Raw genomic sequence first — 15,617 nt, forward strand, 5'->3', positions numbered from 1 at the left:
ACCCCAGAGCTGGGTTCAGTTTAAGGGCTGTCAACCTGCAGCAAAGATTCCAGCCTGTGCCTGTAGCAAGGATTCCTGCCTGTGTCAGTCCTCTGGCCAATCCTCAGGAAATCACGGACAGATGAGGAGCTACAGGCTGGTGGGTTCTTCAGGTAATACTGGGTACATATAAACTGAATGCTCCATACAGCCATGTTATAGCCTCATCCACATTCTCCTCAGTTGTAGGCAAAGATCTGCTCATTGCCTCCCAGGAACCGAGGATCAGGGACACAAATGAACATGCCATGCAGGAACTCTTAAACCAAAGGGATATACTTGTACCATCCTATGTCACCTTTTCCTGGACCTGCACAATGAGTGTCATTGCACAAAGCAGTGCTACAACATATGCAGCCAGCAGACAGAGCATGATGCCAATAATCTATTCAAAAGCTAACATAGCCCAAAACCTCGTCTTTGAGCTGTGTAAAAGGCAGAGTGTTTGCCATGCTGTTACTAGGTATGTTGAGACTGCTTCTCTCTGACATGACCAAAAGCTCAGGCTTCTGTGACACTGTGACTCAGTTGCACGACTGCCATCAAAGCTGTCTTAGGACAGATACCAAACTGCCATTGTGACCCAGGTCAGTCTGTGGCATGACTTCCCTTATGTGCTGTCCACAGATCTGTGCATGTTTGTGTGGGCAGAAAGAATTTGGCTTGACTTGATGGAAAAACTGATTTCCAGGCAAGGGGCAGGTTGTACTCATCCCATGAACGCTGTGACATCTACAAACTGGCCTGTCTGTTTCACAGCACCCATTTATTCTTTCAATATTGCTTTGTTATCTGTGCACCAGCCTTCTTTACAAATTGGTCTACCAGTGTGATGCAGCTCCATGACAATGCCAGAAATTATTTCAATTGCCACTATGTGGGAGAAAGTGCTATGGTACAAAGGCACCCTTTATATCACAGCTGATGAGCTGTGGGCTTCTGCACTTCACAGACCAGACGCTCAGGGGTAGAATTGGTGAGGTATGGGATGGAAGACTGAGTGGTAAGGTGGGTGGAAAATTGGCTGGGCCAATTGGCAGGGTTGTGTGAGTGCTATGAAGTCCAACTGGCAGCCTGTAGTTAGTTCAGTCCCTCAGAGATGAATCTTCTCCAGAATTTCCACAGAACTGCCCAAATTCTTCTTTGTGCCTCCTGTGCTTATGGGCATCTCAGCAAAATGAAAGCAAACCCTTCCTTGCTGGTAGCCCCTGTGCTGCTGCATTCACACGCTCTTGACTTTCAGAGGTGTTGTTACAAATTCTGGAGAAGAGGATGCTGCCTCCCGGGATCTGCAGGCTAGTCCACATGGATCATGTGTGGTCTGGCACTCAGCTCCTCTCTTTGGTGGTAGAGCAGCCCTCCTTTAATGTGATGCCAGCTGTGGATGGCAGTCACATGGGGCTGAGCATGGGGCAGCACTCAGTTAAACTCTGCTAACTTTGACCAGAGATGGTTTTGCTTTGGGAAGGAGGAGGCCTGCCACCACCTGCATTTTTGTGGGGGTCACCCAAGTCTTTCTGAGTTGTGGCTTTCAGCTGTGGGCAGCAGCAGCACATGTGTCAGTAGTCAGCTCTGGGGGAGCCTGCTGTACCTGCACCACAGCCCTGTGCAGCCAGGAAATCCCCACTGCCTAAAGGCTAGCAGGGCTGCCCTCGTTAGCTTTGCTTCTGCTCTTACTGACTGGTTTTGCATCTCTTTGTAACTGCAGGGAACAGGCTCCAAATAAGAGACTTGCAGCTGTTTTAATCCTCGTTAAATGTAGAGGAAGGTTAATAAAAATGAAAAGGGACATGACACTCTTGAGCAAGTGACAGAGAGGAATAAAACCTCTACTGCTTTCTTCTCTTCTCTATCTCAGGGACATTTTAAGGCTTACTTGAAAGTCATTCAGATCTCCACCAGACTTTTTCCAAGAGTTCCTACAATAACCTTTTATTCAGATTACCTAGTACTTAAACCAGCTGGAGAAATGCTTCTGCTATTCCAAACAGTTTAATCCATGATCAGTGTGATTAATGAGACCACCAAGAGAAGAAAGCAAGTTGAGTCTTCTGCTTGTAGGAAACAAAGTTTTTTCTGTGTGGCACAAAATTTCCTCATTCTTTTTCTCAGAACAGTGTGAGAGAGCGGAAGTGTCTCAGTTTGAGATCTAATCTGCTCTGCCTTTGCAGGAAGCTACAAAAGTCTCAAACAAGCTTTCAGTTGATATATTTTTCTAAATAAGAAGCCCTTTGGACAAAGCCTTACTAATTAGAGATCAAAGCAGTTGCAGCTCATGCCCTTCGTTCCCAGCTACTTAACCTTACACCTGCATCCCCTTGCCATCAGCCCAATAGGCAGAGTTTAATTCCTGTAAAATATAGCAGCTGTTGGGTATTTTGCTCTGTTGAAAGCTCTGCCAGTCTCACTGCAACTGGTTAGGGAGGCCTATTTTCATTTGCAAACCTGTGCAAATTAACATTTCTCAGAACATTTCTATTAGGGCACAGCTCTGGTCTCTGTGGCTGTTAGTCCTTGACCCAGCTAACTTAACTGCTTCTTGACAGTCACAATCATATTTAAGCTCACCTTAACATACTTTTATAGGTTCAGCAATTTTGCAGATGTCTTCAGAACCCGAAGACTAAGTGCATCTGCCACAAAAGCCAAAAGATAAGCCCCTCTGAGAGGAATGCAAGCTGAATTTAGTCCTTCTCTAGAATGAGGAGATGATAGAAGCCAATTCAAATCCATTATTTCAGAAGCTAAGTCATATTAAGTAATGTCAGTACTGCATGTCATGATGCACTACTGGCTGGAAAAGCGTTAGAAAACAAATATAGCTGCTTGATGCAAGCTCTCACATCCTTCATTCTACCAAGGGTTCTGCATCCCCACCACGCCTGGCAGTGTGGGGTCATTGCTGCTAAATGATGACATTTGCTGCTGGTATGAAAAGTAAGTTAAAACCAGAAACAAATCATAGTAGCTCCCTTTCTGGTGGTTTTTTTTTGTTTTGTTTTTTTTTTTTTTTTTTTTTTTTCTTCTAAACAGAGTTTATTTACTCCAAATCTTTGAAATCTTGTTAATGCAATTTTCTAAAATTGCAATTTTATACTACAGCCTTCAAAGCAGGCCTGTGTGTTAGGAGTCTGACAGCAGCAGTCTTTTGAGAAGTCATGAAAAGTACAGAAAGCACTTGCATTGGGGAAAATAAAAAGAAAGGGAGAAAAAGCTTTCCATTTGTTTATAGCTTCTTCAGAAATACTCTTTTTGGGGTGGAATTTTTGTGTTCCATCTCTTCTGAAGGGGATTGTCTTTCAAACTGTCTGCAATATGTGGAAACTCTTTAACATAAATGCAAAATTCCTTTAATTATGAAAATTTTGTGGCTAATGACTGAGCAAAATGTCACCCTGTTGACTTGATACACAGATTCTTATGCATGCTAAAAATGCTCAGTGGAATTACTATTTACTGTGTTAGTCCTAGAAGAGAGCAGTGTTTGAAATGTAATGACCACATTAAAAATCAAGTATTTTTAAATGGCTTAAATGCATGATTCTGTTTATTATTGAAGGAAGTACTCTAAAAGAAGACAGGAAGATAAAATGTGTATTCCAGTGTGAAATATGCTGGGAAAAGACAATAAAATCTCATATGAAAGACAGCCATGTACAATAACAATGTTAGCTTCCGAGTTCTGTATACAAACACATACTCTATTAACAAACTTCACACCACACACAAAAGGCAACATCTTCACAAAACATTACCATAAAAGCATAGCATTGATCCTGATGGCTTTTTCCTCTGAGTTTGAATTCTCTGTATAATGCTTGGGACAAATGAGAAAGGTGTGAAAAGAAGCATAAAAAAATTGCCACTGCATAAGCCATTTGGATGGCTCTGTTCTTCCACAAAATAAGGACCACAGAGAACTGAATTCAGACTCACCCCAGTTCTCTCATGCCTCCAGGAAAAAGTACAGGAAATGACAGTCTACTTTAGAGCTCATTTTGGAGAAAAGTGGTGTGAAACAGCTTTAATATTAGTGAGAATTGGCTTGGTACTTTTCAAAGTAGGGTGTGACTGTATCCACCTTTTTATGATGATGATGATATATCAATGAAAATACATTCTGTACACAAATCAGCCAAACACAGCTGAAAATAGAGACAGTGTGATTAATCCATATATTTTTAAAATAAATATGTACAATATTTACATTTTGGACAGTTCCAGAAATTAACATTTCCAGATTATGAACCATGACCTAAAAAAAATTTCTCTACTATTATAGAAAATGCATTGGCTGTACAAATATTTATAAATACTTCTGTATAAACTTTTTCCGGGAAATACCTGTGGATTCATTGAAAAGTAAAACATGAGAAATTCTTATTATCAACTAACATTTAGCTATCAATTGCCCACATATGAAACAGCTTAGAGCATCATGAATCAGAAAAAAGTAGATTTTCAGTGTTGATAATATTTTGTGTTCTGCTTCTGTGCCATCACACTGACAAATGTGATTGTCTCTTCTGAAAATCTGCAGAAAAGCAGCAGGACCAAATCAGTTTGACTCACTGATTGTTATTGACTGCACCATGTCTGACAGGGCTTCTGGGTCTGCCTCTTCTTTACCATTATCTGAATTTTCCGATGAGATGTAACAGCCAGAATCTCTTGGACAGTCATTTAACTGTGATTTGTCAAAATTCTGGTGAGGGCTTAAGTTCTGTGTCTCCTGACCACCCTCACTTTTCTGCTGTTCTTCAACTAGAAAGAACAGAAAAAGAAAGAAAGAATTGTCAATACAAGTACCTTGGGAAAGAGCTGAGCTAGCAGCATGACTGATCTTGAAGGACTTTGGAAACAGAACTGGTAATCTACACATGACTACATCAATATATTTTGTCCATCAGAAACGGAAACCTCAGCATCAGAGAATTAAAAGTATTATTACACGAGTGTAACAACATCTGAGTTGAGAATGAGGTTGGTCTTTTCCTTATGGATGTTTCTCAGAGATGAATGCTGGGGGCTTTGGCCTGATCCTTTATGCTGAGGTCCTTCAGGCTGTGCAGAGTGCAAGTCACCAAGCGTGGTCATCGTGCCCACAGCAGAGATGGAGCCTTTCCCCTTCCCGAGCTTGTGCATTGCAGAGTGGGACACTAAATTAACCACAGAGCCCACTGTCCTTGTTTATAACACACTGCACTCCAGATTTTGAGTGCAGCCCCCACCTCCTGATGTGCTCTCTGCAGGAGAGAGAATGCGCTGCCCTTCAGAAGTGCTTGGCACGAAGGCGCGGTAACCAGCTTTTCTAAAGCACCGAGCTTTTCAGCAGGAGTGGGTGGCTCATGGAAACTTCCATCAAGCTTAGCTTGATATCCAGAAGGTTATTTTCCAAAACACAGAAACCTCAGAGGAAGCTAAGGTACCTAATTTCTGCTGTAAGGTTTTTGAATGCCGTTCTAAAACTAAGTAGAAACAAATAATCTTGCGAATAATTTGCCCTTGTTTAGCTGCTGCATGACTAATCTGCTCAAATTCAGAAATCTGGAACTCAGTGGCAGTATCAACAGACCTCTCCACAAAAGTTCAACAAGAGAGGACATGCAAGTATATAATGACTCCTATATGTACTGGTTTTAAATTTCCTCTTCCTGTTCTCTAGCTGTGAAGCACATGTTTACTCACAGTAAATTTTTTAAGAAAATAAGCTATAAAATATAAATCTTTCCATTTCCTGCTTTTTTTCATGCGCTGTTACCAACCACCTGTAGCTGTAGTTTTACTTCACACTGTATTTGGCTTTCTGAACAAAGTATAGGGAGCACATCTCAGAGGAAACAGATGGTTTCGCTCCAGATTTTCCAGCCCTTCAGGAAAATGGTACCTTTTTGCTTTTGCAAAGAAACTTCCCTTCTTCCACTTGCTTTGTTACTTCTTGGTTAAACAGTCAGTTCTGGATCTTCTTCTACATTCTGGATATTCAAACTGTCTCAATTCAAGTTCAGGCAGAATGGTAGTCCAAAGATAGGAAGGATTTAATGCTGTGTCAAAATCTAAATCTATTTTAGTTCCTAGAATTTTAAAATTCCCACAAAGAACATTCATATTGGCTTTTATTTTAATTGTTGGAAATTATAAGATTTGGTAAAATGGGAAAGATTTTTTTTTCTATCTTGTATTGAATAACATAGATTAAATTAGAAATGAAAAACTGAAATTTTTCACTCCTTTACAGTGAAATGGAACAGCAGGAGAGTTTCTTTGGAGACCTTTTTCATTGTGTGAGATTTCAACAAGTTTATTTCAAAAAGCATTTTGATTTACTGAGAAGCATTTTGAGGTCTTGATGGAAGTGTTGTAAATTTGTTTGGCCTGATTAAATCTGCCTAATATCTTCTAACTTCCAATTGCCTAATAAATCAAAAAACTAAGCTGATTTTTTTAAAGAATTCAAAGTCTCAACTTAGTTATTTTTTCAAAAAATTCTGAGGGCATAGGCATAATTAGATGTATTTCGAAGAATAATTAAAAAAATTACTTTAGATATTTTTCAAGGAATAAAAGTTCCACCTTGTTCCCAAGTAAATTAATTGTTAATTGCACTTGCGTGAAAGAGCACACGTCGCAGCAGATTTAATTGATATCTGTAACTGTTTGATCTCCTTCTCACTTTACAGAACACAGTTTGTCATGTCAAATGTTATCTCTCTCTTTGCAGGGAAAATATTTGATCATGTAGGGTCCAATTGATTTCTGATTGAAGTCAGGAAGGAATTACAAAGGCATCGCACCGGTGAAGGCATTCCCGCTGCCGTTGGCAGCGACAGAAGTGGTTCAGCACAAGTAACAGCGATGCCCCAGCAAAGCCTTGTCCCGAGGGAGTGCTCAGCTCCCCGCAGCACCATCCCACCGGGCAAGGAGAACCAAGGCTTGTGCAGCACTGGGAGCCCTCCTGCCCTGCTGCCTCCCCCTAATCCCCTCGGCTGCCTAATGCTGCTCGCTGCCCTTTCATCTGCTGCTCCAGATCCTCTGCTGCCCTGGCAAGCACTGACCTAAAAAGTGCTAATCCTGTTTACATGTTCAAGGTCAGAGAGGAGCCTCTATCCACTTTGTTTGTTTTACAATGGAAAGAAGACCGAGTAACCAGTGGATTAAAAGGAAAATGCAGTCTCAGTCACTGTATTAGTGCCTTGTAACTGGTTGTCTATATAATCTGAGCAGTTCCTATGTGAACAACAGATCCTAATTTTTTATCAATGTCTCCATAGTGTTTTTCAGGGAAAAATTCACAGAGAAGCCTGGAACAGAGATTTCTTTTTTTTTTTTTTTTTTTTTTTTTTAATCTGAATTTAGGTCAATTAGGAAAATGAGACATTTCTGTTTAGAAGACATACATATATGTAAAGCTTCCTGTAAAACTAGTTGAATTTTCTCACATGAAAAACTGAAAACCAAAAATATTCATGTGTTTGAGACAGGAAAAATGTTTATATATTCTATTTTTCATTCTAAGTAGAAAAAGTTGGAAGAACACCTCTCCCCCTCCATTTTTATGAAGAAAAGACTGAAAGCAAACTTTGGTTCCTTTTTTCTCTTTAAAGCAGTCTTAAATATCATGCAGTAACTACTAAACCACTTGAACAGGATCCTGAGTATTATAAAAATACATAGCATGCAGTTTTAGAAGTGGCTTTATAAGAAGCGCACAGCAAATTTTGCTCTTTTCTTTTTCTTTTTTTTTTTTTACAATTTTTGGCTCTTTTATTCCATTCTACTTAAGTCCTTTCTCTAACATTTTCATGCTCAAATTCTATATTAGGAAAGGTAGGTTTGCTGCCTTAATCTTTTGGACATCAGAAGAAAGCCACGCTGCACAGAAAACAGGAATTGATAAAATTAAATTGCTGTTAGATGTTGCGGAATCATCAGAAATAACTATCTTATCAACAAATGGAAGTCCTATCATTTTTCTACAGTAAAGCAGTTTCACATAAGATAAATGGCTCTCAGTCACTGTTGTCTATGATATGGCCAGAAGAGCCCAAGATATGCATCATTTTGACACATATATTCCAGTACTCTTTTAGACAGTAGGATTATATTCAGACTTCTGAAAAAAATGTGAAGCCTTTAGCCTTGGTAAGAGATGTGTGATGCATCCCTTATCTTCCTCACTACTTAGATCTTTAAAATGAGTTTTTGTTATTCAATGACTTAGATGTGCACGACATGTGCGAGGATAGATTTCTTTTTTCCTTCACCAGCACTTTTCCCCTTCCTAATGAGGTTAAAGTCCTAATTAGGGAAGCACTTTAAGCTTGGGTTTAAAGGAATTCAACTCAAGAATGCACAGAGGTCACTCTGACTCCTGTGCAGTTATGTCAGTTTAAACCAGATGAGTGGCAGGGGGCTTAGATTTTGTCTTGGGCAAAAAGAAGGTTACCCAAGAGGAAACCAAACTTCATGAGTGTGGTCTCTGAGAGTTTGCCTTTGTGAGTTTTGTCAGATGGGCTAGGAGCACTGTGGTTTAGGCTGAGTCACTCATCTGCCCTCCTGGGAGGTGCAGCAGTGCCGTACTGAGCAGCACCTTTCAATAACTAAAGGCTCAAAATCACAGAATCACAGAATACTTGGAACAGACCTCTGGAGATCATCTGGTGCAACCCCCCGCCAAGGTACGGTCACCAGGAGCGGGGACACAGGAATGTGTCCAGGTGGCTTTGGAATGTCTCCAGAGAGGGAGACTCTGCACCCTCTCTAGGCGGCTGCTCCAGTGCTCTGCCTCCCTCAATGTAAAGAAGTTCTTCATGGTGAGATGAAACTTCTTGTGTTTTAGTTTATGGCCATTGCTCCTTGCCCTGTCACTGGGCCCCACTGAACAAAGTGAGTTTTGGAGGATGAAGCCAGACCTCCTACATATGTACACAGGCCATGTATCACCTGTACCAGTTAGATCATCTAAGTGTGAGAATGAAAGGAGAACTCACAATGCATCAAACTCAGAAAAGATCCTTTTGAAGCAGTAAAGGGCAGTAATTTTTGGAAAAGATGCAGAGAAACCTGAAGTGGTTTGTGCAATAGTTTGGGCATTCAAAAGACTAAATATTTTGTGGATATTTACAGATACGCAATTCAAAATATTGCATTCACTGCAATAAGTGGCACAGCTTTTGTGGGAGTAAAAAGTTATTGAACTGATGTGAGAACTTGTGGTGAAAACAGAAATGAGAAGCTTCTTTTTTAAAATCTGGAAGCAAACAGATGTGCCTGAAAAAAAAAAAAGGTGAAAAATACTAATACTCATGCAAGGATGAGCTTCCTTGGGAAATCTGGAAGTATTATGTTCAGGCCAATGTGCTGTACCACAGTACAGAAGGGGAGATTGTCTTTGAGCACTATTTGACCTTGACAAGATGCTGTATGATCCCGTGTGTTGAAAAGCACTGCCCAGTGTAAAATGGAACTCTTGGTCTCTGATTGTCATGTAAGGGATGTGACTGAGAACTGAAAGTCGTGTCCTTATCTACCTCCTATCTTGCTGTCCAAGAACAATAAATAAAGAGTAAACCTTATTTGGTATTAGTAGTGGAATTTAAAGTATGATCTGCACTTAAATATGAAAGGTAAGCTAAGGAAATGGATTTGGGGAGATAAGTGTAAAATCTTATTCCCCAAATTGCACATATTCACCTTTTTGGGTTTTTCCATAAAATGACCTGTATGCACATATCCAATGAAGTCTAATTTTTCTTTAGCTCAGAATAGCTTTGGACTAGTGTAACCCAATGGATTTCAGGGATGAACCTCTTGATTTAAATCATCTATGTGAGAAGAGAATCAAGCCTATTTTGCACAGAACAGAAACGTGTGTCCTGGGAAGTGGTCAAGAAACGAAGTTCCAAACTTCTTTTATTACTTTATTCATTAACCATCCAGCAACTGCTTCACTTTAAAAATAGCATCCTACAAAAGCACAGACATCCATCTCCTGTCTAGAAGCCATCTAGGAGAAGAATGGAAAGCTATTAAGAAATACTTTATGAAAAAGCCTTTTTTTTTTCCTCACAGCCATGAATTCATGGAAACCAAGACTTTTGCCCCAGATATATTGGTCTGACCAACTTATAGAAAATCTAAAAAAATGTCTGAGAAGGGGGAAGGTCATGAGGAGCTTACAGATCCTTGCAGTTCTAGGATAGCCTTGCTACATGAAGTACTTGAAGATGATGAATTTGGGCCTGGACTCCCAGGAAAGGGAGAAAGAAGATAGTGCAGTAATAGAAAAAAAAAAAAATCTGCTTTAAAAACACTGTGTGGCAGCAATTGCTAAATAAACCTTACTATTTAAAATTTGTGGTATAAGATGGGTAAAATTTATTCTTCCAAATTCATTCAGGTCTAAATCAAACATAAGTTTAAAAAATGTCACTGCCAAAAATCCTATATTTTGCATGGCTTTAAGTAGCATATAATGTAGAAATTACTGCTGCAGAACTTTTGGTTCGAAAACTCAATAAATGCTTATTCTATGAGATGAATTATACACCACGAGTATGTGTCATGAAGAAATTACTTAGCATAACATACAATAAATGTCAAGAAAAAGCCAAGGAATGACAAAGAAATTAAAAGCCTTGTAAAAACCTCTGGACATCTCACAAGATCAGATTTCACATTAAAAAAAATGAAATCTTTTTTTACTGCATTTATAGGAGGGTCTAGTAAAATTAGGCTATGTTCCAGTACACTTGGTTGTTTTGAGTAATAGCAGTGTCACAAAAACTCAGAAACCCTTGTATTTCAACTCTGGGCCATACCTGCCTCTCCATCATTAATCAAACATGTGCTTCATGGAAGCATGAATGGAATGCAGAGACATGGAAGTCTTCCAAGCTCTGTGAGAAAGATGGGCCTAGAACAGTAAATACAGTCTATGGCCTTAGCTTACTTTTTCATAAGGCTTATTTTTGAAAAGTGAACTTTTTGCCTGGAAAGTGCTGAAATTCTATCTAGAATTCTAGGTGCCAGTAAACAGATTACATTGTAGCTGTGGGTAATTATGCAGCTCACTTCTAAGCAATGCACAAAATCAATTTTAATTAAAAAATCATTTATGCTGGACTGAGCCATGCCCATTTAGGAAAAAAAAAAAATTGACCCAGGAAAGTTCAGTCCAGATGCAGAATTCACTTTCACAGTAGCACCCAGCTCTTTCAACCCAATTTCCCAATCTGATTGACAGAAGGACAAAGAGGTCAAATGATTCGTACAACGTCAGACTCGTGCGGAGCTTATCCCCAAGATCATCTTGACACCCTGTCTTTTGTTATAACAACTTAACAGATAGCTTCTCTCCATTTTGGTCTTTAGTATCATCCTTTCTGGAACAGGTTGTTCAGTTCTGTCCCCACCAGTCATGTGACAAATGCTCTGATCCCTTTGCAACCAGACACGTCAAGGATTCAAGAATCAAACTAGGACAGTATTTATTCATGGCTTACCTTAAAATATACACAAGTGTTACCAAATTTAACTAGACTTAAATGAATGCTTATAGCTGGTATGACACAAAAAGATGTTGTGGTTCTAGTCCCTGTGAGCATTCATAAATTATACGGAAATTATTTGATTGAATTTTGCTATACCTATCTAAAGTGCATATGAAACAAATATTCATTTCATCTCTTGAAATAAGACTACAGTGTCATCACTGAAGCATGGACCCCTTTATAAGATTTAATGTTATTATTCTCAGAGCTGTTACAAGAATTTGAACTATTAAACCATGCAGATAACATCAGGGACACTGTTTTGCCTGGAGAAATGACTTAATCCTATGCTGCCAATGTAGGAAGAACTCAATTTGGATAATAAGGGTGAATATACTAATTTTCAGAACATGGGACATGTAAGGACTTTCTTAGGTTTGGTTCTTGCTCCGGTGCATGTAGAACATTAAGACACATTCAGTATCGAAAGCTGCTTGCTCTGCTTTTTGTTACCCAGCAAATACAAATAGCAAACCATACTCTCACTACTACAGAAAAGTTCGACACTCGTGTGGTCTGTTAGAAACCATTATGTTTCATTTTGGCTTTCACACTGATGAAAAACTGCAAAATTAAAATATAGCATTTTTCTTTGCTATTTTTCTGGTGTTAAATGTGGAAGAACATTCACAGTACTAGGTGCAGAAAGCACAGCAAGGCTGGTTCCCACAGCAAACACACTATATGCAGTATATACATTTTCAGGTGACTTCCTAGCAGATCCCTGCAATAAGACTTGTGCAAAATGTAACCCTTTTTTTTTCTGGATTTGCTCTTTCACTTGTTGCTTCTACATAGACAGCCCTTCAAGAGTTCTTTTCAAACCTGTCATCTCACAAAGCTATAGACCAGAAAGAACTTCTGAACCTGGAGGGCAAAGAAAACCTTTCTAATGGCACTCCAAGATATTTGCAAGAGCCTTTCATGGGAAGCTGAATAAGAACAGGAACAACTTAATGTACAAATGGGGTTCTTAAAAAAGCCCAAACATTCAGAAAAAAAAAAAAAAAATGGAAATCTGCCTGCGGAGATAGTCAGTGGATGCTTGACAAAAGCTGATATGAAGATATCCCAGGAAGACATTGTTTAGCCTTCTCTCTCTTTCCTATGCTTCTCAATCGGAAGTGCACATTTGCTGACATGACTGCTCAGCATAGGGGGAGTATGCACAAATATTAATGAAGATGAAAACCCCTCCTGTTTTGGCTGAGTGTCTAATGAAGTAGATGCCTAACTGTAGTTTCTACAAAATTGACATAAATTATTTACAATTTGAAGTCAGACTGGAAGTATCATTAAAATATCATGAGAAAAGTTTTTCCTGTTCCATATCCCAGCTTTTCCACTCCCCACAAAAGGAACAAGTGAAGAAGACAAAATGGTGATCAATACACGTGCATATATACACCCCATATGTTCACTCTTAGAAACTCACCAGAAACACAAGTTAGATTAATTTTGAGAGAAGAATGCAAACCAGCTATTAGTGTACATTTTGAATTTTTTTACAATACTTTCCTACCAAAAAAAAAGCTAATTTGGATAAGGATTTAAGTGTGGGATGAAGCAAGGGAAGAAAAGAATTGTAATTATCTGCAGAATGTTGTTTAAAAAAATTAAAGAAAATTCTTTACTGGAGGTGTTTGACCTAAGCTCTGTTTTGCTTAAGATACTATTGCACATACTCTTGTTAAATTTTAAACACTTACTGTCACAGTCCTGGAGATTTTCAATTGCTGATAACAATCTTGCCCTGTCTTCTGGGTTCGAAATATTTAATTCAATAAGATGGCTTTCCTGTAGATCCTTTAAGTCCTCTAGAGTTTCATAGCCGTTCAGCAGGAGGGTTGAGGCATATTCCTATGAAAGGAAACAAGCAAATCCTCTCATGGAAACAAGCACTTTGTTTAGCAGAGGAATAGGCACAGTTTCACTTTTTCTTTTTGGCCAGGTTGAAATGGGCTCTGTTCTCCAGTGCAATTGACTTACCTTTGGTAGAGGTGGACAGCGAGAGAGAACAGAGGCAGGGATGCCTGGGAGTCCTCTTGGCCATGCCAGCATCTGTGCCTGAACTCCCTAGCACAGCCCAGCAGCAAACAGGACCAGGGCAGAGCTGTGTCAGAAATTATTTAATCTGCTGAGTGTCTGGACTTCTGTGGGTCACTCCATGAGTGTCTCCCACGCTGAGCCCAGCAGGGCCTCTGAGGAAAGGAGTGCTCTTCCTTTTCATGGGAGGAACCCCTCGATACAAGCAAGGGGAGAAGCGGAGGGAGCCCTTGGCCCTGCTGTGTCACACAAGGTCCCTCTTGAGCTGTGTGTTGACTCAGTACAAAATTCTGTGCATGCTCCAGGGAAAGGAGTGTTTGCATCAGCAGCAAAGCAATTACCCTTATTAAAAATGTTACTTGTAAATCATGACCTTATTACACTTTGACACTCAGTCAAGATCTAGGGTTGCAGAGAGGGAGAGAGGCGCAACATGAGCACAGTGCAAAAATACTATTGCTCCCTAAAGATCACAAGAAATTAAAACCACAAATTCTCAGTTTTGGCGCTGGAGTCAGACTGCAGCCCAGTCCCTGAAATGTCCACAGCCACAGATCTCCTATACTCAGGGACACAACTGCAGTCAGGCTGACCTGACAAGTCACCAGTGTCCCTCTCTGAGTGCAGTCACCTAGCCCAGCCACATGATGAGGTAAAATTCAGTTCTATAAGCCACTCATGATGCCTTTCCTGGTCTTAAAAGTTGGGAGCCAGACATGGTTAAGGGATAAGGGGTTTTTACCTCGGTATTTAATAAAGATCCTTTTTGGTGCACCACTTTGCCAAGGTGGAATGTGCCACAATGCACACACACCATTGATTGTGTAAACAATTTATAGACCTTACAAATTAGCATATCTAACAAGGATGCCCCAGTGAGAGGCCTGGATGAATGGTGTGATATTCCCCAGTCCATGGAATTCCCCCTGAATGGGCCAAATCTCTAGTTTACAAGATATTTTCTAGAGGGGACCTTGGTTTCCCAAAATAGAGTAGGGTTTTCTGGCCTCCTACTGCGAGGTCGTTAGGATGTTTGGTCTCCTGGCCTAACAGAATACCAGGACCATGCTAAGTTATTAGACTTAAGGAATTACAATTATGCATGCTAAGAATACTGAGGTTACATGGAAGTTATATAAAAGGTATATAAAAGAAAAGGAAAAAAATCATCTTGGCATCACTCACATCAGATAAAAGACAGACACGAGATTGCTTTGCTTTGCTTTGCTTTGCTGACATCAAAACTGCTGTAACCTGCCTTTCTCCTCCTGCCTGTAAATGACATTCAAACCTGAATGCACAGAAAGGGAACGTTTCAAATAGAAATGGGAAATGCCTTGGCTGACCTGCAGGTGGACACATTCCAGGAGCTCTTGCAATGTTTTAGGCTTGGTCCTTTTGCTTCCTCTGTGTGGGTTTATCTTTCGGGGTGCAGCTTCTTCTTCCAAGATAATATCCACATAAATGAACTTGAAATTTCCTACTTTGTTATTCAGCATGCCTGTCCATATGCCCATGGGAGTTTTGCAGATGATATCTATGATGTCTCCTTTCTAGAACAATAAAAAAAGCACACCTCTGGTTTGTTATATGTAGCTTTTCCTCTGTGGACCAAAACCAGCACTAGTCAGTGTGAAGTAACTTTTTTTTTATTACCTAGATTTAGTGCCTTTCCTTTTATAAAATCCCTGGAAAATAATTACAGAAAGTGGAGCTAGTCCTTATCTCCAAACCTTGTGAAGGAGAGGTGAGCATAAGCAGCCCCTCTAACTATTTTTGTGCTCCAGTTGGTCCCTGAAAAGGGATGGGGTTGCATCAGCAATTAACTTTTGTCATGGGGAGTGGGCATAGTTTTGGTAAAAAAAGCAAGGGATTTACTGTAAGGTTATTTTCAAAATATGTGCCATAGCATTTACAAAATAATCTTATTATCTAGCCTCTCAAGGGTCTTCAAAAACAGCTGATCTATGTGAAAGGTGG

At 39.8% G+C, this 15,617-nt stretch overlaps 1 protein-coding gene across 12 annotated transcripts in view; it reads right to left on the bottom strand.

The window, feature by feature from the left end:
- Positions 1-3,556: 3,556 nt before the first annotated feature.
- SAMSN1 (SAM domain, SH3 domain and nuclear localization signals 1) overlaps positions 3,557-15,617 on the bottom strand; it is a 161,219-nt gene continuing 149,158 nt past the window's right edge. For all 12 annotated transcript variants that reach the window (XM_068180622.1, XM_068180624.1, XM_068180621.1 and 9 more), the window contains 3 exons: positions 14,984-15,190; positions 13,301-13,451; positions 3,557-4,803 (listed from right to left, as the gene is read on the bottom strand). In XM_068180622.1, the coding sequence (XP_068036723.1) occupies positions 4,598-4,803; positions 13,301-13,451; positions 14,984-15,190 (564 nt within the window). In that variant the 3' untranslated portion in view covers positions 3,557-4,597. The remainder of the gene's footprint in view (positions 4,804-13,300; positions 13,452-14,983; positions 15,191-15,617) is intronic.

Source organism: Anomalospiza imberbis, chromosome 2 (genome assembly GCF_031753505.1).
Source record: "Anomalospiza imberbis isolate Cuckoo-Finch-1a 21T00152 chromosome 2, ASM3175350v1, whole genome shotgun sequence".
NCBI classification, from domain to species: Eukaryota; Metazoa; Chordata; class Aves; order Passeriformes; family Viduidae; genus Anomalospiza; species Anomalospiza imberbis.